Genomic DNA, 20,987 nt, shown 5'->3' with positions numbered 1-20,987 from the left:
ACACTCGACCAGCCCCACTACACCTTATCTGATGTCTATTCTTTTCATCAAACCATTTGACTCACAGGAACACCCACACTGGCTGCGAATTTACTATCTAGCCTCCCCCTCTCCCCAGTCCCTCCCCATATTTCCAGCCCGGAGAAAGAAGAAATTATGCGTTTACCCACACCGAGTCCCGTATTCGGCACTCACTCTCGCCCGATTGAAATATTTACCCCTCCAACCAGAGGGAGGGGTAGTGCCGATCGGTCCAGTTTTTTTTTTCTTTTTTTTTCTTGTAGGTGCTACAGCTAGCGAGGCACTCCGTACGCCATAGTAATGTCCGAGGTCAAGTCCGACATTTGAAGGCTGTACTACCATGTCATGCTACCATGGCATTAAAAGTCCCGAATCAAACTTCTTAACCGACGTCACGGCGCTTAACGCTGCTCAGGCTTTGTCATTCTGTTAACCCCGCGAATCCGGTGCTAGGGGCCGCCCCATGAGCCCCATCGTCTTATGATGCCAAGTACGAGGTTAATCCTAGGAGGTGCTTTCTTAGTGGCCCTGAATATTGGCGGCAACGGCGTTCAATGCACCTTGCCACTGCTTTTCTAATCTTTGAGTGGCGCTACGCATGACTTCGTATATACTCTTGCCCGTACCTCGGTGCTGCAAACGCCCCTCATTGTCGATCAAACACCAAAAATGAGACTTTGCTCCTCCGACGCCGCGAACGACGTAGTCCGGACCGTAAATGCGCGACGGCCCCTCTCGGACTTCGAATGCGAGTAAGGACTTTCCAGTAAGGCGATGGTGATTCACAGTTGGGGATCGACATGGCAATTGCCATGATTATTGTTTCATCATTGCCAGGCGAGGGCCGATTCCGGAGTCGATGCTTTTGCAAACCTCAGCCTGGAGTAGGGCACCAAACCGGGGCGCCCCATTCGAAAGATCCTCCAATGGAGACCCCGACTCTCGGCTTAAAGAAACTTTGGTCCCTCCATGTTTCCAAGGTTGGAAGGTTTGCCCTGATCTTATCAATCTGAAGCTGCAGAAATTCCCTCGTGACTTGGGTTGGGATTTGCCAGTACTAGTAAGATCTAGCGCAGCAATTTCTCTATCAATGAATAGGTGAACATACTAGGGAGCGGAGCGCCAGCTAGCCCCCAAAGAATCCATAATTAAGCTTCCACCACGCGCGTCTTCTCTCCCTGGAGACATCCTTTCACGTCTGTTGATTCGAAGTGCCCATGCATTTCGAGAAGACAGTGTACTGGCAATGAGTTTCGATGTCCTAGCAACCCACAATAACTTCCTTTCTAGTTTGTTAACTCTATATTGAATTTTTTCCAACTGTAAGCACTAGTGATCCCATTTGTCTGCAACAACAGGTCTACATAGCCCATCCACAGTGGATGCGTTCGAGCAAATCCACCAGCCCAGGGAGCATGTCGACCCCACATATTGTGGTCTCAGAGCCCCGCTACCCCGGACTCCGGCGCAAGCACCAAAGCCACTAGAAACCAGGTACCATATGCCCCTGGAGAAACAGAATCCCAAGACGAGGAACCCTTCTCCACCCGACCCAGCCACAGTGGCTAGTGCTCGTCCAAAGTACAATGTAAAAGTACGGGCAAGGGAATCGGCGGATTCCGCAGCCTCCGCAAGTCACCGCGAACCCCTGAAACTCATATGGCGTTCAACATTCGAACCGGTTTCCCTATCAAGGGCACAGACAGAGTCTGAGCTCTTTAATGACAAATTGCTTTACTCGAGATCTACACGCTATGGTAGCAGTGCCCTCCGGGTATCCAGTCGGCCGAGCCAAGTGATCCTTCTCCGCAGGGTCCTAGTCGACGTATCTTTGCTCACCAGGTTCGGATCGGAGAATAAGATGCGAGTGGCAAGATCGTCTCGAAAGATCTACCGGAGTCTTCGGAGAATTGTGTACAGGATCTAGAGAGTTCGGGCACGTGTTATGGCCGAACGCAGTGTGAAGTGGACATCGGCGGGATGAAGTCGATCCATCACATTTCATCGCCCCGGGAAGGGGGGGGAGGGGCGCAGCGGGTCATTGGCTACCATGCCAGAACTAATATTGGTATCTACAGTAGCGCGCAACCACGAATGTAGATTTCATAGGGCACGACGGTACTCCGTGTCCTGCACGCATCCATGCTCTAAGGAAGAGCCGGCGCGGTGTGCCCTTTATTGCAGGACGCAGGACAAGTCGCTGAATCACGATTTAGTGCCCGGGTACTCGGTAGAGCTAAACTGATCAGTGACGCTGTTGCCGAGGCTGCGATTGGGTCGAGGGCCATGGTGCTAGCGAAAGGGATCGGATGGATCCTCAAGAACCAAGATTGAATGACCGGTGTTGCTGCCGGATTCGGCACTAGGGAACATCCATCATGAGGAACATGATATGATGCATTGGGCAGCAGCGCAGGGGCTGAGATAGATGGCGCGTGCTTGGATGGAGCGTGCTTGGATGGCGCGTGCTTGATGCGCGAAGGCGCGCTCTAGAACAAACGGGTTGTGCCGTCGGTGAGGTCGGTTATTCCAAACCGATAGCATTTATTATCCCAATTTCCAGAGCCATTCTCTCATCTATTCGTGGATTCAAAACTTGGTAAGCTGGGGCAGACGGATTGCTTGTTCATTTGTTTCGTGTCAACAGTCCGATCACGTGCGGGAGCGAGATCAGACCTTGCGGGTCTGCCGCAATCCACGATAGTCGTCGTGCATATCCTGGAATGGGACCACAGAGCCCATGCGGCAACTGTGCCTCTAACCTTGTTTCCAAACGAGGATATCGGATATCTAGTGGCAAAAGGGGCGCTGACTGAACGGTATTCCGAGGGCCACAGAAGCGAGGTCGATTATGTTGGACTGTCGGAGTTGTGCCGATGATATGAACACCGTTATGCATAACACAATATGAACTAAGAACCAAACAAAAGACCGCCCCCCCATAACGCGACCACAGCTGTGCTGTGGGAGGGGGTCAGAAGTGGATCTGACCACTCCGCAAGTGGCAAATTGGCAGGACGTAGTCCTGGGACTCTGACAAGCCAATCAAAGAAGATGCAGATAGAGAGGAGAAAAGAGTCCAAGAAAAAAGACAGGACCGGAGCAATTGCTCAGAACAGCCATACGGGTCGAAGCCCGAAAACCGAGCTGAGATTTCATGCAGCTGTCACGCCCCGCCGCATCTCCAGGCTTCCCTCCAGGAAAAGGGGATTTCGCCTCCTTTCCTCCAATCGATTAGAGCTCTCGATTCTTGAAGACCTGATTCGTAATCCTCGATAGAATTGTGGGGGCAAGGCCGCCCCTCAGTGATCGGCTCTGTCACTTTCTCATCCAGGGGCCCCGACGATTGGGCCTCACGTCGTGGGCTCCGCTTCAAAAGGGGGTTGAAAAGTAGCTGCAGCTGGTCCCTGCTCGGCGCCCTTCTGAAGATCATCGTGGGAAACCCTAAACACCATTGAGAACCCCCATCGGCTCGAAGAGGATCTATGGATACTCGCAAGGTGCCGGGTTGAAGCCATCTCAGGTTCTAGAAGGGCCCTCGATCGTCATCGAAATACGACCTTTCCCCCCGACGAGCCCATTTCTCGCTGGAGCCTTCTCAGGGATAGACCCACGGTCGCAAAAGTCAGCTCTCAGCCTGCTGGGTAAGCGGCTTTTTCGCATACAAGTAATAAAGGGGGTGGCTTTCCAGGCGATAAATATAGAATATGATCTTCAATTGAATGTTCGTCTACTCTTCCCACCACACTAGCAGTGCTAGGCGAAAGGAGAGAGGCAGATTTGATAAGACATATTCTTGCCAACCACGAGGAGGTGGATGCAGGACCTTCGGGCCTAATCTGGAAAGCGAGGACCACATGGCCAATATATGAGGTGGGGGAGGACCGTGACGCGACTACTTGGTTGTTTTGCCGACGATCTGGTAGATACCCTGAAACCCACAGGGCCCAATTGTCCTCGTGGACCGATCATAATTTCAGTCACGACCATGCCTTGCAGCGGTAACCCAGCTTCAGTCTAGATTGCGGCAGTCTCGGTCGAACACAGCCTAGGGCGATCCCTTTCTTCCCTTGGTCCTGGTTCCTGGAATCCGGTCCGGATGGAATTGAAATACTTTGGAGATCGAGCTAAAAACGAATTGTTTAATAAGCCAAGGTGCCCAACAAGGTGCCCTCGGGCATCGAAGAAGAAAATCCCAGGAAGTGGCAGGAAGTGGGTAGGGATATTAATTAGAATCGACGGCGTCTTGATCTCGCCCACGAATGGGAATGAGAATCTGGGGGATGAGATCTCTCTCAATGATGTGGCGTCCTCGGCGCAAGGATGTCAGCCTCGCAGTGTCCAGGGCCTGGGGTGGTGCAATTCACAAGCCCCCTTTGAAGGGACTCGCAGGTGGTTTTTCCAGGGCTACGGTCTTGCTTTCGATAGAAGGGCAAAATAATACAAATCATGACCAAGGGAAAAAAAAATCATAGAAGAAAGAAAGAAAAGAAAAAAAAAAAAAGAAAAAAAGAAGAAAAAAAAAAAAGAATTCCAAACAGAAAATTTTAGTACCTAAAGTAGTCAACTCCATTCCCTATTTGAGTAGTTCTCTGGAGGCTCATTCGGATGTTTTACAGCCTGATGCCCCTCTCAAAACACCCACGATTCCAGGCTCGGCCAAGCAACGCGGGCTTCCTTTGGTACCACAATCTCAGAGGCTCAGCGCAATAATCGTCGTTTACGAGATCGAACGTGTACCCACCTCGACCCATGGACCGTGAGATCGTAGGGACGATGGACCGCGTTCCTACTGATTGGCCTGACCGGATAGACCCGTTCTGATGGATCCGATTTAAAAGCGAAAATAAAAAAAATAAATCGTACTAAAGAAGTCAAAAGACCGAGAGGAAAATATTCCGTATACAATTCCAAACCCACTCTCCGCACGATTCTCTTCCCTTTCCTCTTCCTTCTATGGACCTTCCAGAATAAACTTTCCATTTTCTTTTGACCTCATCCTTTTCTCTCGCTCTCTGCGCTTCTGTGGTTCGTTCGTTTTCCCTGTTTCCTGCTCTTCTCCGGGTCTCTTTATACCATGTATGTCTGCTGTCCATTCGCATAACCCCCAATGGGACTCTCTTTATTACTTTTGGTCCTTACCCCCTCGACCCTGCCATGAGATTCCATTCTCTTCAATGGCCCTTCTCTGACCGATGTCCCTCAATAAGTCTCAACCTGGCCGAGGATTCGGGGCTATTCGAGGCTTATTCCGCTCTGCTCCCCCGCCCTCTCCTGCGCATCCCTCCCCACGGCGACGAGTTTCTGTACTGGTTCGTCGAGGTAGGGATATCTTCTCAACCAAGTATCTTCTCCCCCCCCCCCCTCTCCCTCTTCCACTGGCACGCGGCTAGTCCCTACTGTCTCCCCCCCTTATGACTGTGGCCCGATTCGTTCACTCTCCATTGGCGTTTCGGCCGGTCAATACGGCTCCCTCAGGCCAAGAACCGACCCCACTGAGATCCCAACCCCCCAAAGGCAGCGCAAACCAGGGCCTCAAGGCTTTCCCCAGAGATTTCAGTGCCGACGAAGAGACCAAAAAGAAAAAGAGCTTATCGCTAAGAGTATGATCCTTTCTACAGACCTCCGGTAGAGCCTCCTCAGCACCCATCCGGCATGAACTCCCAGCCGCATTTCGACCCGGCCACCATGATCGGCCTGGCTGGCGCTTCTCCTGGGCGAACAGACGATAATTTTGACATTTTCGAATGGTATCCCCGCTATCAGAGCTGCGTGCGATACTTCCTCGATCATGCCCAACATAGTGTCCCAGTCCAAGCTTTATCCGCCTTCTTGAATATTCGATTACCCTTCCAGCAGCAAGACAACCCGGTCCTCAACTCAAGCACAGCGCCGTCCACATCCTCAGCAGACCTGAACCCACCAAGTCCACCGGCCGTCTCATTGATTCCATATATCCGCCGGCTGGTAGCAACTGGCATGGACTTTCCCGGCGTGCTGCACGGGTTCTTTGGCGATGACTGGGGCAGCGGAGTCGGGCCCTTGCACGAACAAGAACGTCGGAACTATCTATTTGCCGCCAAGAGTGGCGGATGGGCGTCCGTGAAAAAGAGCTACGACATGTCACCACTGGAAACCATTCCATTCTTACGCCCACTCCAAGGACCGCTGGACGCGGAGATCGAAGCGGCCGAGCGCAGTTGGAGCGAATGGCTCGCCATGGAAGATTGGATGGTAGGGCCCCGTGCACCGGACATTCTCCAGGACTCTTCATCACAAAATTCTCGCCCTCGAAGCTCGCGCGGTTGAGCAAGCTGCTGCTCCCACTTTTCCTCCCCCTCGTCACCCTTTGTTCTTCACCGTTTACTTTTTAATCTTTGGCGCCTTTGCCCCGGGAGCGGGCATCATAACTACTGGATTGGCGACACGGCGTCCCATTTGTCAATTGAGTCCATTGATCTAGCGAGGTGTTCTCTGCTTCTTTGCTCCTGCAGCATTTTCTCACTACGAATATTCTCTCGCCAGATCAGAGGTGGTGACCTAAATTATCTCCGGCTCTCTGTGCATCTACCTTCCCGGGGAACTCTAATTTGCGACTACTCTTACGCATCAAGACTAGAGCTTACGAACATATACCTCTTTATTGCCAATAAACAGAAACCACTACATTCTACCCGTTCATCAATTCGGTCCTATAGCTCTCAGGGGAAAGGGGAGGAGCTTCCTCCGATCCCTAGGCTTTCCCGCGCGATCGACCTCTACAAGACGATCCCTTGTCATGGGCAGTGTCCGAGCGACCTGGTTCGGATCTAGACCAATTAGCGACCCCTCCAAAAAAAAAAAGGAGAAAGGAGGGTGAGAAATTGGAAAAAACCCGGATTCCAAATTACGTGGTAGTCCTATCGGTTCCAGCACATGCCACCCCCCCCCTTTCAAGGCCACCCCAGCATGCGGAGACAGCGAAAGAAGAACGAGGAAACGATGCATAGGCGGTTGCAGATCGCCGCCACACGAGAGAAAAACGTCATCCGGCCGGCTTCGCGAGGGAAGTCGGCCGCACGACTGGAGCCAAAGGGCAATAATGGCCGTCAATCATTGCCGCTGCTAGTCGGTGCACCGCGCCAGGACGCCCTCACGACCAGTCACGGCGCTGTTTAGAACCAACGGGGGGGGGGAGTCAAATTCCATTCTAGGCCTCCTATCTTCTCCTATATTGGTTTTTGACAAGCTAGGATTCTGTATGATTCCAAATACCATCTGCTCGCGCAATGCTACCCAGATGATTCCAATTATGGTCCGGGCCGTGAATCGTTCTGCCCTTTCCCATGGCCCCCCCTTCACAACCCCACTAGTTTGCGCTTTTCCGATGTGGACTCCCCAGATCCAATCCGAGCTTCAAGGGTTTTGGTCCCTTGGTTACTTCCAGCCAGTTCGTGTTTCACAGCATTTAGACCTCGACGAATTCTATTGTTCCCCTACCACCGGGACACCGCTCGTCATCTTCCGCACCCCCATATTCCCATAGCTATTACCTCAATCAAGCATCCCACGCGAGCCCTCAACGCAACTCCTCGAAAAATCGGCGACTGATTAGGACGTTCATAACCCGCCAGTAAGAAAAACCTGCCAATCGTATAGAACAGTTTTTCCCGCGGCCAGAACCTGGGTCCTTCCCGACGTCGCGGAGCTTTGCAACCCTTTTTCTTCCTTTTCCTTTCTTTTTCTTTTTTTCCTTTTTTTTTCCTTTGGCGCCCTAAAATCCACAATTCCACATATCCGATCCCCGAATCATCGGAAGCCCTTTCTCTCCCACTCCCCCTTTTCGGGAAACCCCATCATCGCCGCTCCCCTTGCAAGGGGGGAAAACGAGAGAAGTGGCGTGGCTGAACAAAGCCACTAGTCCAGGCGCTAACGGCGTGGAGCCTCTTCCCTCCACCGCATCAAAAAACATCATTGGCCACCTGCCGCCGATGTAATTCTCCGAGATCACCCTGGCAGATGGAATTGCACGATCGCCGCGAGGCTCAATCGCCCCCTTTTCTGCTCTCGCCCTCCCCCCCACCCCCTCCTGTGCTTTTCGAGTAACTGCTCCGTTAGAGAGTACATTGCTGTGTCGCACAAGATTCCCCAGACTAAGCTCGTCCCTTTTTTTTTTTTTGTTGCCCTCTCGTTATTCCCGAGGGCAGCGCCCGAGGCGGCAACCCCCCCTGTTCTGCAGCGTAAATCAGTGGGCGGCACGCTTTGGGCAAGTGGTCGCGCTAGTCCGGGGTGGTGCGTGCTGCGTGGTACGTGCTGCGTTCGTGTCTGACGCGCTCTGTCTACTTCTACTTTCGCGATGATTGGTTATCCTGCGGTTTCTGGCCCAAAGACGAGGATTGATTCCGATGTTTGAGGGCTTTAGAGTAAATACCGTGGCCGGTGCAGAACGGGCTAGGCATTATGGGTCGGGGACCCCGTCTAACGGTCCTTCGCGTGGTTGGGGGAATATGGCTCGGCAAATTGGGGAATTAGGTCTACCATTTCTCCTGATGGGGGCTGTTGCAGGGAAGTGGGGGTGTTTTTGGGGCAAAAAAAAAGAGTTTTGAGGTTTCGCGGTGAAACTCCGATACTTAGGCTTTGTGGATTCTGAACCTGAACGTGGGGACATTTGTGTCCGCATTGGTTGCTGCTTTTGGGGAATCTTCGGGCTTCTGGGGGTCTGTCGGATCCGAATGTGTAAGCTGAAGGAATTCCCGAAGTTTACGCGTACGTTGCTCGAGGATTCAGCTTGCGAATTCTGGGCTTTTCCGTTCACAGGAGTGTAGGAATATGAAGTCGTGAAATACGATGGTGGTATTGGGAAAGCTATCAGGCTATGGTAGGGCTCTCCTAATGAAGCTCTTTTTTTGGGGGGTCCCTCAACTCCGTCGCTCAAATGCGTGCAAAGATCTCGGAAAATAGAAAAGCAGAAAGATCAGAACCAGAACACCGTGGGGTATTGGGACAAAAGCCAGCCCTAGTCTGAAACCGACCGAGACGCAGAATAGGAAAAAGGGGGGTATCTATAAAATCATTACTCCGTAAAGCGGGCGACAGATCATACCAAACGTTCATGAAGTATGTGCAGGGGCGGTTGAATGGGTAAAAGGCCGTCACTCCCTGATAGCGACGGGTCTTTGAAGCGGATTGTGAGAGATGCGAGAGTTAGCCTGGGAGCTAGAGCTTGACCGGGACATGGGTAGGCTGGGGGGTATGTTGAGCTGAGCCTCGCCGGGAAACGGAAGGTCGGGAAGGTGGTCAGGACCCGGGACAACGCTGCGACGACGCGAGAAGACGCCGCCGCTAGCTCGGTTCTCTTTCTCGCGGTGGATCACTTCCAGCGGCGGGCGGTTGCGGCGGTGGTGACGTCGGAGGTACTCGTTAGGAACCGGGTCCACCTGTCTCTTCACCGCGGGCACCAGATTGAGGTAGAGAGGGAAGATGGCTCCCGCAGCGAAGAGGGCCACCAGGACGCAGTACGAATAGCGGACGGTGCCGTGGGATAGATAGGCGGCGTACTGGGCAAAGGGGAAATAGACGCCTCCACTGACGCACATCGTGAGAAGGACCGAGGCGGTTTTCGTATGGCGCGAGGTGCCGCGCAAAGCGATGGCAAAAATGATGCTATAGGCACCGCTTTCGAACAAAAAGACCAGCATGGCCATGGCGATGGCGCTCGAGCCCGTGGTGTTCATGCACAGCACAGCGAACACGACCATGCCGATATATGACACCAGAAGGATCCAACGAGGCTTGAGGAACCACTGAGCGAACGCCGCCAGGAAACGACCAATGGCAAACATGCCATGGCCCAGCGTGAGAATGTCGAACGGGGATAGACTCGTCGTGGGTCGAGCATCAATGGCGAAGCTTTCGACGCTGGTATTTAAGACTTCTTGCCCAGCTACGTAAAAGAACTGCGACCACAGGCCTAGGCCCAGGGTCAGCCAGACTACTGGTATACCAGCCACCTTGGTGTGATTGTCTTCGCGCCGTCGATTCGCCAGCTCTTCCAGATCATCGTCTGACGCTTCGGGAAGCGGCAGGTAATAGAATACCACGGCAAGGAGGAAATCAAAGAGTGCAATCCCCAAGTACGTCCATTGTACGTTCACTAGGGATGCAACGTCTTGGACGCTCTTGAAGAGTACTTTCTTCGCCAACAACGGCGACAATACCGAGCCAATAGCCTGCACCCCTTGTGAGATGTTGAGACGAATCTCCGAGTTTTCAAGAGGCCCGCAGAGAGCGATAAATGGGTTGGCTGCAGTCTCCAATACAGCTAATCCCAAACCAACAATGAAATTGGAGATCGTAAAGGCCACGGTCGACGTGAGAACAGCCGATGGCCAGAAGATGAGAGCCCCGCATGCATAGATACACAACCCTGTGATAAAAGTAGCTTTGAAGCCCCAGCTCTTCAAAACTGGCCGCCCGATGAGCAATGGTCCAAGGAGGTACCCGCCGAAGTATGCTGCGTGTAGCCCCAAGGAATGCCAAGCATCCAACTGAACAATTTTCTGGAATTGGGAATTGAGGATATCGAGCAAGCCATATGCAAACCCCCATAGAAAGAAGAGAAGGGTTGTGATGGCATTGGGTGCGATCGATTCCCGATTATTCAACTTCAGCATGCTCTCTGGGCCTCTCATGTTGACAAAGTCGAAAAATGTCATATTAGGAGCATAGGAGGCGCTGGTGTGTGTAGTTGCCTCGACATCCCGGGGGTGGTCCTCGGGGTGGCCCTCGGGGGTGGCCTAGGATGTCAAGCAGAGTGACTGGAGCATTTGAATCACGCTGATTGGAGGAGTGTCCGCTGCTCCTGGATTGGCTCGGCTTGCTTCCAGTACTCTCTGCTGGAGATGATGAGAGCCGCTGCCCTTGACCCCCAGCAACCATGGCAGGCTGTGGCGGAGTGATGTCATTTTCTCCTGTCGCGTAATATTCATTAGGGTTAGACGCGTCGCTCGTGTTTTTAATCAGCTTCGGCATGATGCGAGAGACGAGTGGTTTGAGGCTCGGGACGCATGCGCAGATGATTGATACATTCACTTCGACGACTGACCACATAAACGAGAGAGATGCATACCCTAATGACGAGTATCAGTACAAGAGCTCAATCTATCCATTTTTTTCCACCAGCACGTAACCATGACTTACAGCTAAAGTCTGCAGTGCCCCCATTTTGGATGTGGATTGACTTCAACGCCAGCTGTCGCGAGGTAGCAGCTTGCTGAAGAAAAGCAATCCGAATCACATCAACGACAGCGACAAAGAATCCGAAGCTGAACGTGACAACAAGGATCCCTTTCTGTTTCGTAGGGAGGTGCATTTGCGTCAGGAGTGGCATGGGTAAGAAAAGAATCGCAAGGTCTGTTATGATGTTGACGGGTGAGGAGGACAGGTAGAGAGTGAGGATGTCAGTACAGTGCGCATTGGCCGGCAGGGTTGCCATAAATGCAGCAGACACCGGGCGACATTGGAAAACATTGACAAATGTCAGCACAAGGCCGGCTATGTTCACAACCGCAATCGTGATGTAATTTGCCCATCGGTACACCTTTTGATTTCGTGTCAAGGTCAAGTAAAATACGAGGATGGATGTCTTGACGGCCATGAGCGCCGGATTCTAGCGCAACCAATCAGTATCGTAGCTATTCAGCGACCCTCGTCAATCCCCTGAACGTACGTAGAGCACCGTAAAAGCATAGTTTGCCTTGTTCAACCCAGGCTCCTTTGCATCGGGCACATCGCTCTCATGGAGTCCGAGGCCATATTTAGTCGCGTAAAATAGAGAGAAGGAGAATCCAAAGTCGATCACCTGATGAATAGAGTTAGATTGGAGCCGAAGCAATAGAGAGGTTCTCCCGTTTGACGCGTAAGCCAACCTCCCTAGTTCGAGTCGATTGACGCAGGCGTCCGAGACCACGTACCCATGCGAGCAGCATCAGATAGTCATGTAACCCAACCCTCTTCACGAGGAATATGCGCGAGATGAAGCGGAGGGCGACAAACAGGCTTGCGATCACGAAGACGACGATTGACACGCCCAGGGTGGCGGGTCGGCGATTTTCCATGCCGACCACAGCCTCCGGCGAGTTGCGCAATCGTAGAGCACAAAATTCACTGAAAATAGAGTCGATTCCCCCATAAGGGGTTCGGTCTTCTCATGGCGGTCGACCTTGGGGGGGATGGGCGCTAGCTAAGAGGTTCGGAGGAACATAGCCTGCCGAATCCGGGGTAAGTCGGGGGTAAGTCGGGGTGGATCTGAATTTGCGCAGGGATGACAAGATGGCTGCGGTGTTAGGGGGAGGCGCTGGACGATGGGCGATGGGCGATAGGCGATGGGAGATGGGAGCTGGGAAAGGGGAAAAGGAAAAGTCGAAGGGTAGAGACTATTCAGAAAAAAAAATCAAGGCAAGCGAATTTTGCGCACTTTTCTGAAAGCCGAATCCTTTTGCCAGCACACGAAAAGGAGGGGAATGCGATGATCGCGATTGGATCCCGCACGGGAACGGCCAAATGAACCAAGTTCACCGCTATTCACCAGCTTTTACGTTTTTGTGCGAGGAGCTTCGCGTAGGGCTGCATGGATCTTTTGCTGCCACTGACATACTGTGACTCACTGGAGCGACCGGCGCCCTTCTATGCTACTTGTATATTGCCCGGAGGCACAATATAGTTCGAGTTCCAATTCCCGGTTTCCACGGTTTCTCCGGTATGATTAGTCTTCCGCCGGTTCAGCCACCCACTCCATGATTCCACTTTCTCCCAGCTGAACGGCTCCTTGCGTAATCATGATGTGAATCGTAATATAACAATGGAGGTACATTATACAAGAGTAGGCACTCGGGAGCCCATGTATCTATTTAGTATAGACATAGACGCAGGAGGGGTATCAAAGTGGTAGATAGCAGCTGGATTCTTGGTGTAGGGACGATGACGGGTGGAAGGGGGCCTACCAGGCCTGGCCAGCCTTTACTCCGTATTTTCTGGGAATGTGTGACCGAAAACGCGGGGATTCCCGGGGCTCGATCACACGGTCGCAGCCCTCAAAAACAAAGATCCCTGCAGTTTGGGATGGCCACTGGGTGATGTCAGTCCAGGGGGAAGGCCAAGGAATAGGAAAGCAACCTTGCAGCCTCTGGATACCACACTAATTTCCCCGGATTCTGCGATCGCCTAGATCGGCACCGCCATGCAGCTCTAATGAGCTTGGCGGAGCAAAAAGGGGCCGAACCCTGGATGCGCTCTTATCATCATGAGCCCCATGGGGATTCTATCAATTCCAAGTCTAGGAGTCTTCTCAACAGATCCAAGGCCGAAACCCCCTGGGGTCCAGTCGCCAAGGCCCATAGCACAGACCCTGTTGCCAGGTATTCTCGCGCAATGATCTCCCTGTTCAGCCCGTCGTCCGCTTATCTCTTAAGTCCGTCCCGGACTGATAACGCTGTTATACAGTTCTGCAAAGATAATGCACAAGATCTTACCCAAATACGCAGGCCCCGGATCTGATAGTGGGCCGGGGCAATCAATCATTGCAATGAGGTGATCATCCATCATCAACTCGCCCAGATCCATTCCAAACGCCTCGAAATCGAATTCATCACCGGGGAAAGAGGCACGATACTGAGACACCCACTGGGGATCTAGCGCTTGATCAGGCACATCTGTTTCTAGTAGCCCTTTTGGTAGCCCCTGTCAGTCCTAATTAAGACGTTCGAGGGTATGAAAATGCGCCGGGCTAAAACACCGGCATCCAACTCACCTGAATGGACCACGACCTTCCTGAAATGCTCTAATAGATATCTACACTTATGAACCAAGCGATTGCCATCGTCGAGTTTAGAAAGCGTGTTGACTGCCCGGCCAGGACATCTCTCTGAACTCCGTGCTTCGACTCTCATGGCCGATTCGCTGAGAGAGGCGTCCCTGGATATTCAGAGGGCGCCGATGAGTATCAGCGGCATTGAACGCTACATGAACATGGATTATCAGCATAGATAGATAACAGAAATCATGGAGGATTTTTATGGTGGACGGGGGAAGTAAAGAGCGCCGTACTTTAGTACAGGGAGAACGACCAAGCTCCCAACCGATCGTGCTTCCATCCATAGCCGGGATCAGCAGCATGAGAATGATTTGAAAATTTCCATGGATAGTATTCCCGGTCGGGAGGTCAGTCCCGTGTCATTAGATCAAGATCCAAAGACCCGATAAGCTGAAGGGACCGAGGGAGCGACCCTTCCCATGCAATCAGCCTTTTTTTCACTCTGGAAATATGGGCAGTAGCTTCACCGACGGACAGCGAAGGATTGACACTGATATTTAGACCGTACAGGAGGTCCAAAATATTCCAGAGCTCTTTGTAGAGGGTCCTGCACAAAGGGTTAGCCTCAGGTCAAGCTTTGATCTAGCTATTGTCTCGCTCACATTGCCGAACCGAAGAAGGAAACGCTAAGGCACGTTGTGTTCTCGTCAATCAAGCTAGGTGGCATTTCGAGTTGATGCTTCGAGGGAAGTTCGAGCTTGGCATAATTGTCGGGGATAGATGCCGGCCTGCCAAACGCCATGCTCAGAGTTCTGAAAGGTTAGGATGAGGAACAGTGGATAGTGGACTATAAGCTCACCCATCGAGCATGGCGCATAGCCACCACGTACGCTTCTAATATCTTGATCTATGGGACTGGAATTCACAGCTGCGACGCATGCCGGGAATGAAGTCCAAGTTGGAGAGCTGCCCTTGCAGCTAATCCGTGGATAGTCCATGCCTGAACGGACTTTTGCGTACCGTGGAGATATTGACCTATCATGACAAGGAATTGAACTTTCGTGGTGCTTTAGCCAGGAAATATCATGGGCGGTTAGAAAAATATCATTTCAAACACTGAGAAGTGATTCTTCGAGAGCTCTCACACGGCCCTCTAGGCTCTGTAAATAGTCCTTCTGCATAATAACGTTTGTCGCCGTCGTTGACGGCGAATAAATGCATTCGGAACCCAGGTCGGCACAGCGAGCACCGCGGCCGCGTTCCGTCGCATCGAGGCTTTCGGGTACGACATGAATCGCCGGCGAAGGCAGTGCGGCATCTGTTGGACGGCGCGGGCGTCTGCTCAGATTCCTCTGGAGGAGCCATGATCTTGGGGATATCTCGGGGAATCCCCGGGGTATTGCGTCTGGGGACCATCGGGATTTTCTTGGGAACCCACAGGCATGTCTGGACCAATTTGCGGAGATCGACGATTCCCTGGTAAGTCCTGCCTCGCCTCAGTGTTGATCTAGACACGACTTGCTGATCAAAGGATGTCTATCTGACTGCGACTGGTCGTTGTTCATGATCGGGATCTATTTTCAGCGGACTTGCCAGTGTGTTCGAGCTTGACGACTCGGTTTTGCAGGTGTGTTTTTGCAGGTGTGCCTTACTGATCTAGTGGCCGTCCTAGCCAGTTCGTGTTTGAGATTGCGTGCCTGTAATAAACTTATATACAATACCTGCTGGGTGTTAAAACCTAACTACGTATCTAGGAAGAAAGAGGGTAGTACAAGCAGTCTTCTCTGACCGTGTATAAGTTCCAACTTTGGTTTTCTTCTCTTCTCTTTTTTTGGGGGGGGGGACCCTGGAGGTCTCTTCTATTCTAGTGGTTATACCAATTACAACTAGCGATCAAAAATTCCACATTGCCTTATGCGCGTCGCCTAGTGCTCGGGCCTAGTCCTCGCTAACAGGCATCCACAGAGCCACTGGGGCCGAAGCGCACCAATCAGCCGCCACATCTACAGCCTCAATCTCCAATTTCATTCCAACTGTTGCTTGTTCCTTCCATATATCTCGCATCGCATCTCAGAAGAAGCACTTACTCAAGCGAGAGATGCCTCGAACTGCAATCCCTCACAATTTCCAGAGCTTCAGCCTCATCTAAATCCGGTTTTCACCTGCGACTAATGGCAGCGATGGAGGGCACAGGGTCTACGTCTTCCCGGAACAGGACTAGATCGAAACAGACTCATCAAATTAGCCCCCGTTGCACCAATCACGATAGCCCACACAGCCCATTTCATGCTGCCAAGGAGCTATCTCGAGGCTAAAAGTGCTCCTTAACAGAGGGCCCGGAGGCGAGCAGCAGGGGTCCGCAAAACCGCCACAAGGCTGTTAAAGGGTTGGCGGTCGCTCAATCCTGCGGCCAGCTTTTATTTATTCATACACCTCGACGGAGTCCCAGGACATCCTACACACTCGTTTATTCCCACCCCACACTCGTTTACAATGGCATTTCCAGGCTCGGAGAAAAGCGTGTGGCGCGTTGTCCTGCGCATGATCTCGCTCTGGGGTTCGGTCTTTGGGATCATCGCGATCGCGGCGGGTAGTCCCTTCCCTGATTCAGCTTTCTGGTACTACTTGATGGTAAGGCTCCCAAACTATGGGATACAAAATCCGATATCTAAACATCTGATAGTTGGGCCTCTGCGCCTTTTGGTCTCTCATCGTCCTCATCATCATGGCGTTCAAATGCGTCCCCCACCCCGGTTTCATGATTGCTTTCGACCTTTTATTGACCGCTGCTTCGGTGTTTATCTGCGTGATTGCTGGGTTCGGGACTTCTGTTTATGGGCATTATGATGACTATGAATACGACCGCCTCGTGTATGAGCAGAGAGCGCGATGTATTGCGGCGCTTGTGTTCTCGATTCTTGTCGCGTAAGTCCGGTTCTTCAGTACGGGTGGGAAGAGGTTAAAGCTAACTTTGTGGCAGGGCGGACCATTTCTCACTCTTTGTCATTGCTTGTGTCGATGTCGACAATCGACGCCAGACGGCTTTCATGAAAGCGCCCCACGACGAGTTTACATATGTTTAATTCAATCCAACGACAGACAGATTGCATGAAGATGAAGATAGCAGCGATTAATAGGAGTGGGTCCCACGAGAAAGCGCCTGATGATCGGTCATGTCAGCATCAATATTTCATATACCAACTAATCAACCTCACACACCAATGCCCACTGAGTCGTTTTGCCCGTAACGCTCTCCAACCAACGGAGAGCTTACCAAACCTTCTTATATCCTTCTTATATCCTTCTTATATCCTTCTAATATCCTTCTAATATCCTTCTAATATCCTCGCGTCGTGGCCTTGAGATTAGTCTGGGCCCTCTGCTTATCTTTGATACAGCTGCCATTCTCGACGTGCTCTGGCAATTGCTGAAAATCGAAGTGTGATGATCGATCTTCCCTGAGCTTGTTCCAGGACCCCGGTCAACCCACAGCCTAATGTCAAGCGAATACTACTACATCATAACTTGCCAATATCACTCTACAACCCCTGGCACGTAGTATCCATGTCCCTGACCCCCGCAGCCAGACATCCACCAGCAGATGCCAAAACGCAACCGTCATACAAAAAGAATCCCCGCCCCATGTAAACTGCATAAGCGAAAGAAACCATCCAGCGCCAAATAGATTACATCCCATAACCCTCCCCTCTTCCAATCCCCCGATTGGCTCCCACAAGCGCCTACACTACAGATCACATCAGCGGGGGGTTATAGCGCACCTGGGCACCATTCCCACCCCATCACACAGCATGCAAGGATATCCCCAACTAACGAATCGCAATCGAATCTCTAGCGCACTTCGAGAACACAGAATCCGGTTTCAGCCCTACGGGGCATGTCCGATCAGAACGCACGTTGTGACCGTTGGGAACCTTGGGGAGGCGAAGGCGAATGGGCGGCGGGCGTTACGCGCCGAGCTTGGGACCCCCACGCGGGAGTCGGGCTTCTGCGCATGCATGAGCAGGCGACTATGCAATTTATCCTGTTTATCCTGCGGGGTCGACATTTTGTAAAAAAAGAGAAAAGCAGAAAAAAAAAAAAGAACGAAACTTGACGTGAGGGGTGGGTCGCATAGGGTTGTAGTGCAGATAGGGCGCAGGTTGTGGCGCTTGGGGGGGGGGGTTATTTGCTTTTACCTTGTGATACTCGAAGTATCACTTGGATAGATTACAAGTACTTTTTTTTACAAGGAATGATTGATGAGTGTTCTGAACGATTGTATTGTTGTCCGCACGTAGGACGCCGGTGGTATCTTGGTTTGTATCAAGGTAGAGAAAAAAAATGCTGAGAAGCTATCGTGAAATCGTGTCGGTTAGAGGAGAGCGTGGGCAAGACCGGTCTCGCCATGCGCTGAACCAACTGTCTCTGAGACATTTTCTTGAAAAAATGTGTACATAATGTTCACCCTTTCATACAAAGCAGTGACGCAGTCACTGGATTTGTAGGAAGTAAAAGAAGGTCAAAAATGGTCAAAAGGATTCCTTTCCAAAAAAAAAGGGACCAGAAGAGAAGAGAAAGTATGATCAAGAAGTGAAGTACATAAAAAGGGTTGGGAAGGGGCTCTAGGCCTTGACACAATAACCGTAACCCTTCCAGAGATTGGAGCAGGTCGAATCCAATCCTGGGTTGAGGCTGACAAGCTTGGACGAAGTGATGCCGTATTTGCTGGAGACCTGGTCGCAGGAGTCACCAGAGGCAACGGTGTGGTATTGCTGGCATGACGACACGGCCTGGGGATAGTTCCCGTAGTAGCCACTAGCGCCCGAGCTGCTAGCAGCTGGAGCAGAGGTGGTCGCCGCGGGCGCTGGCGCCGAGGAAGGGAGAGGCTGGGCAGGTGCTGGAGCTGGAGCCGGAGCAGCAGTGGTGGCCGCGGGGGCAGGGGCCGCGCTGGAGGTGGCAGAGGGGGCAGAAGAAGAGGTAGAGCTACCAGAGCTGCTACTGCTGCTGCCACTGCTGCCGGAGCTGCTGCTACCGGACCAGTTGCTGCCGAGGAGGGTGCTGACGATGTTGGAGTTGCAAGTGCTGGCACCGGTGGCCCAGCCCAGAAGACGGTTGGCGATATCGGACGAGTAGCAAGGAGTGGCGCCACCCTGGCCCAGGTTACCGTCGGGGGCCACAGAGCCGGAGTTGTAGGCACGGGCAGCCTTATAGTAAGAACTGGCTTGGTTGCTGCCACCTTCCTGGGCGACGAGCTGCTTTAGACCAGGACCGGCCGAGGTACCCTCGACACCGTCCTTGATCATCTGGAGAATCTCGCTATCGGGGCATGGGGTCTGGACATTGCCGTCCTTGTTGCAGGAACCGGTGCCATCGTGGCTCTGCATCAGACCGGGATTGATGACACCATTGTCGGTGGTGTGGACACGGACACAGCCGTTGCTCTCCTGCATCACGATGGACAGGATGAAGCGGGCGTCGACCCCGGTGTCCTGGGCAACCTGGTTGATGGCGTTCTTGATGGAGGTGTTCTCGTCGTCGGAGTTGTTAGGAACGCTCCACTGGCGCAGCTGTCAGACATCACAGCCTTGTTGCTTTCGAACATATCGTCGAAGCTCTGGATCCATTGATCCATGGCGGGCCAGCCGTCAGAAACATCACCGTTACCACCGAAAACCGCGGCATACAAAGACGAGCTGCGCTCGTTGAGGGATGACTAGAGTCCGAGGACTTCAAATGAGTGGATGCGATCGGAGCCCCAAAAATGAGTGGGAGGCTGCCGGCAGCCAAAATGAGAGGAAGGGTGAACATCGTGATGATGAAGTGAGTGACCTGCACGAAATGAGAGACAGAAGACTAGCTTGCTAGAAGGAAAAGTTGCGGCGAGAGCTCTGGAGTATATGTACCCCCTCCCCTGGGTCCCTGAAGGGTGGAGAACGGGCAAACCGAGACGCATGGTCCAATATTCGTCAGTCTATACAGATTTTTTACAACTCCTGTGGGGATGCAATGCACCATCATGGAGACCAGGGCCCAGGGGGCACCCAATGACTTTGGAGTGCAGTGTGGGAGGCGCATAAAGTGAAACAGGCTAAAGACCCCGGGTTCGGGAGAACAGGCGACTTGGTATTACTGTGAATGGTAACGATGATCACGGCCCCGCTAGTTTCAGGCGAGGAATCAGTGAAAAGGCGCCAGTGAAGACGGGGGGGGGGATCTCTACCTTGCAGGTGAAGACATCCCGGGTGTGATTGGTCCTAAACGAGGGGGAGTGAAGATCTTAGATTGGTCGCAAGCTGGGAAGAGGACCAATAGGGAGACGCCCCCTCCACCCGAACGGTGATTTCTCTCCTTCGAGGCGTCTTTTTGGTACGATTTTTGGTACGATTTTTCATTTATTTCCACAAGGGAGAGATACGGCACAGTTGCAGAGTTACATTCTACAATCAGGAGAGGTCGTTGTGCTCAGTCCCTGAAACCAGCCCGGCCAAACGCCTCGAAAGCTACCCCGTATAGTGCCAATGCCCCTGGCAATCTTATACACGAGCCGGAAAAATAAGACTGTAGACCCATGGAAACTTCCCCCTCGGCCCGTATAACCAGGGCCCAGGAGCTCTTGTTCTTTGGGGCTCTTGACTATCGACAGCTCTTCCCCTCCTCCCCCTTCCCGACACCGTACGGAAAATGCGCAGGTGGCTGTACCCAGTGGGTCGCCCCCGTCCAGGCCCCTCTTTCCTCTGCGCCTCCAAAAGGCCCAGTGACACAGGGTTTTACTGCGTAGTACTCGGTAGAGGCTAAAGATGTTGCTCGGAGTGTTCCGCCTGGTACAGCCTCCGAGTCGACTCAGACGAGTCGAGCGATCGACACCCGGCCTCGACGGTTTCACTGGTTAAAGTTGGGGCGCTGACGACTACAGGACCCTCCCGGCCTGAACACATGCAGCCCAGAGACCGGCGTCTAATCATCTAATACATGATCCTAAATATTAGACCCAGCTCGCGTGGTAAAATATGCAATTCGATCACAATCAAATTGAGACACTCGTTGCTTTCCAAGCTTTTTAGGCTGATGACGTGATGAACTGTGCGATTGTTTTTGAGCGGCGCGCGCTGTTGGCGCGAGCGTTTAGCTGTGGGGCCCGGGCGGGCGAAATGTGACATAGCGGGAAGTTCATAAAATT

At 52.4% G+C, this 20,987-nt stretch overlaps 6 protein-coding genes across 6 annotated transcripts; 3 read left to right on the top strand and 3 right to left on the bottom strand.

The window, feature by feature from the left end:
* Positions 1-5,676: 5,676 nt before the first annotated feature.
* On the top strand, positions 5,677-6,330 carry N7468_003206 (uncharacterized protein; the record flags this gene model as incomplete). Its single annotated transcript, XM_058472503.1, has 1 exon — positions 5,677-6,330. The coding sequence occupies one exon, from the start codon at positions 5,677-5,679 to the stop codon at positions 6,328-6,330; it is 654 nt and encodes a 217-aa protein (XP_058331506.1).
* Positions 6,331-6,969: 639 nt separating this feature from the next.
* Positions 6,970-7,179, top strand: N7468_003205 (uncharacterized protein; the record flags this gene model as incomplete). Its single annotated transcript, XM_058472502.1, has 1 exon — positions 6,970-7,179. One exon carries the CDS (start codon positions 6,970-6,972, stop codon positions 7,177-7,179), a length of 210 nt encoding a protein of 69 aa, XP_058331505.1.
* Positions 7,180-9,152: 1,973 nt separating this feature from the next.
* On the bottom strand, positions 9,153-12,116 carry N7468_003204 (putative MFS monosaccharide transporter; the record flags this gene model as incomplete). Its single annotated transcript, XM_058472501.1, has 5 exons — positions 9,153-10,796; positions 10,936-11,129; positions 11,200-11,668; positions 11,729-11,860; positions 11,973-12,116. 5 exons carry the CDS (start codon positions 12,114-12,116, stop codon positions 9,153-9,155), a joined length of 2,583 nt encoding a protein of 860 aa, XP_058331504.1.
* A 2,102-nt stretch (positions 12,117-14,218) lies between these two features.
* N7468_003203 (fungal specific transcription factor domain-containing protein) lies at positions 14,219-14,612 on the bottom strand (the record flags this gene model as incomplete). The annotated part of the gene is made up of 2 exons (XM_058472500.1): positions 14,219-14,417; positions 14,473-14,612. The coding sequence occupies 2 exons, from the start codon at positions 14,610-14,612 to the stop codon at positions 14,219-14,221; spliced, it is 339 nt and encodes a 112-aa protein (XP_058331503.1).
* A 1,691-nt stretch (positions 14,613-16,303) lies between these two features.
* Positions 16,304-16,893, top strand: N7468_003202 (uncharacterized protein; the record flags this gene model as incomplete). The annotated part of the gene is made up of 3 exons (XM_058472499.1): positions 16,304-16,441; positions 16,494-16,735; positions 16,791-16,893. 3 exons carry the CDS (start codon positions 16,304-16,306, stop codon positions 16,891-16,893), a joined length of 483 nt encoding a protein of 160 aa, XP_058331502.1.
* Positions 16,894-18,432: 1,539 nt separating this feature from the next.
* N7468_003201 (LysM peptidoglycan-binding domain-containing protein) lies at positions 18,433-19,442 on the bottom strand (the record flags this gene model as incomplete). Its single annotated transcript, XM_058472498.1, is given in 2 exon segments — positions 18,433-19,377; positions 19,392-19,442. The coding sequence occupies 2 exon segments, from the start codon at positions 19,440-19,442 to the stop codon at positions 18,433-18,435; spliced, it is 996 nt and encodes a 331-aa protein (XP_058331501.1).
* Between the last annotated feature and the right edge of the window lie 1,545 nt (positions 19,443-20,987).

This window comes from Penicillium chermesinum, assembly GCF_028974085.1.
Source record: "Penicillium chermesinum strain IBT 19713 chromosome Unknown utg000003l:1.0-5111272.0:1.0-5115320.0, whole genome shotgun sequence".
Classification (NCBI taxonomy): Eukaryota; Fungi; Ascomycota; class Eurotiomycetes; order Eurotiales; family Aspergillaceae; genus Penicillium; species Penicillium chermesinum.
Note: the sequence above shows the minus strand (reverse complement) of the source record. Positions and strands in the feature narration are given on the sequence as shown.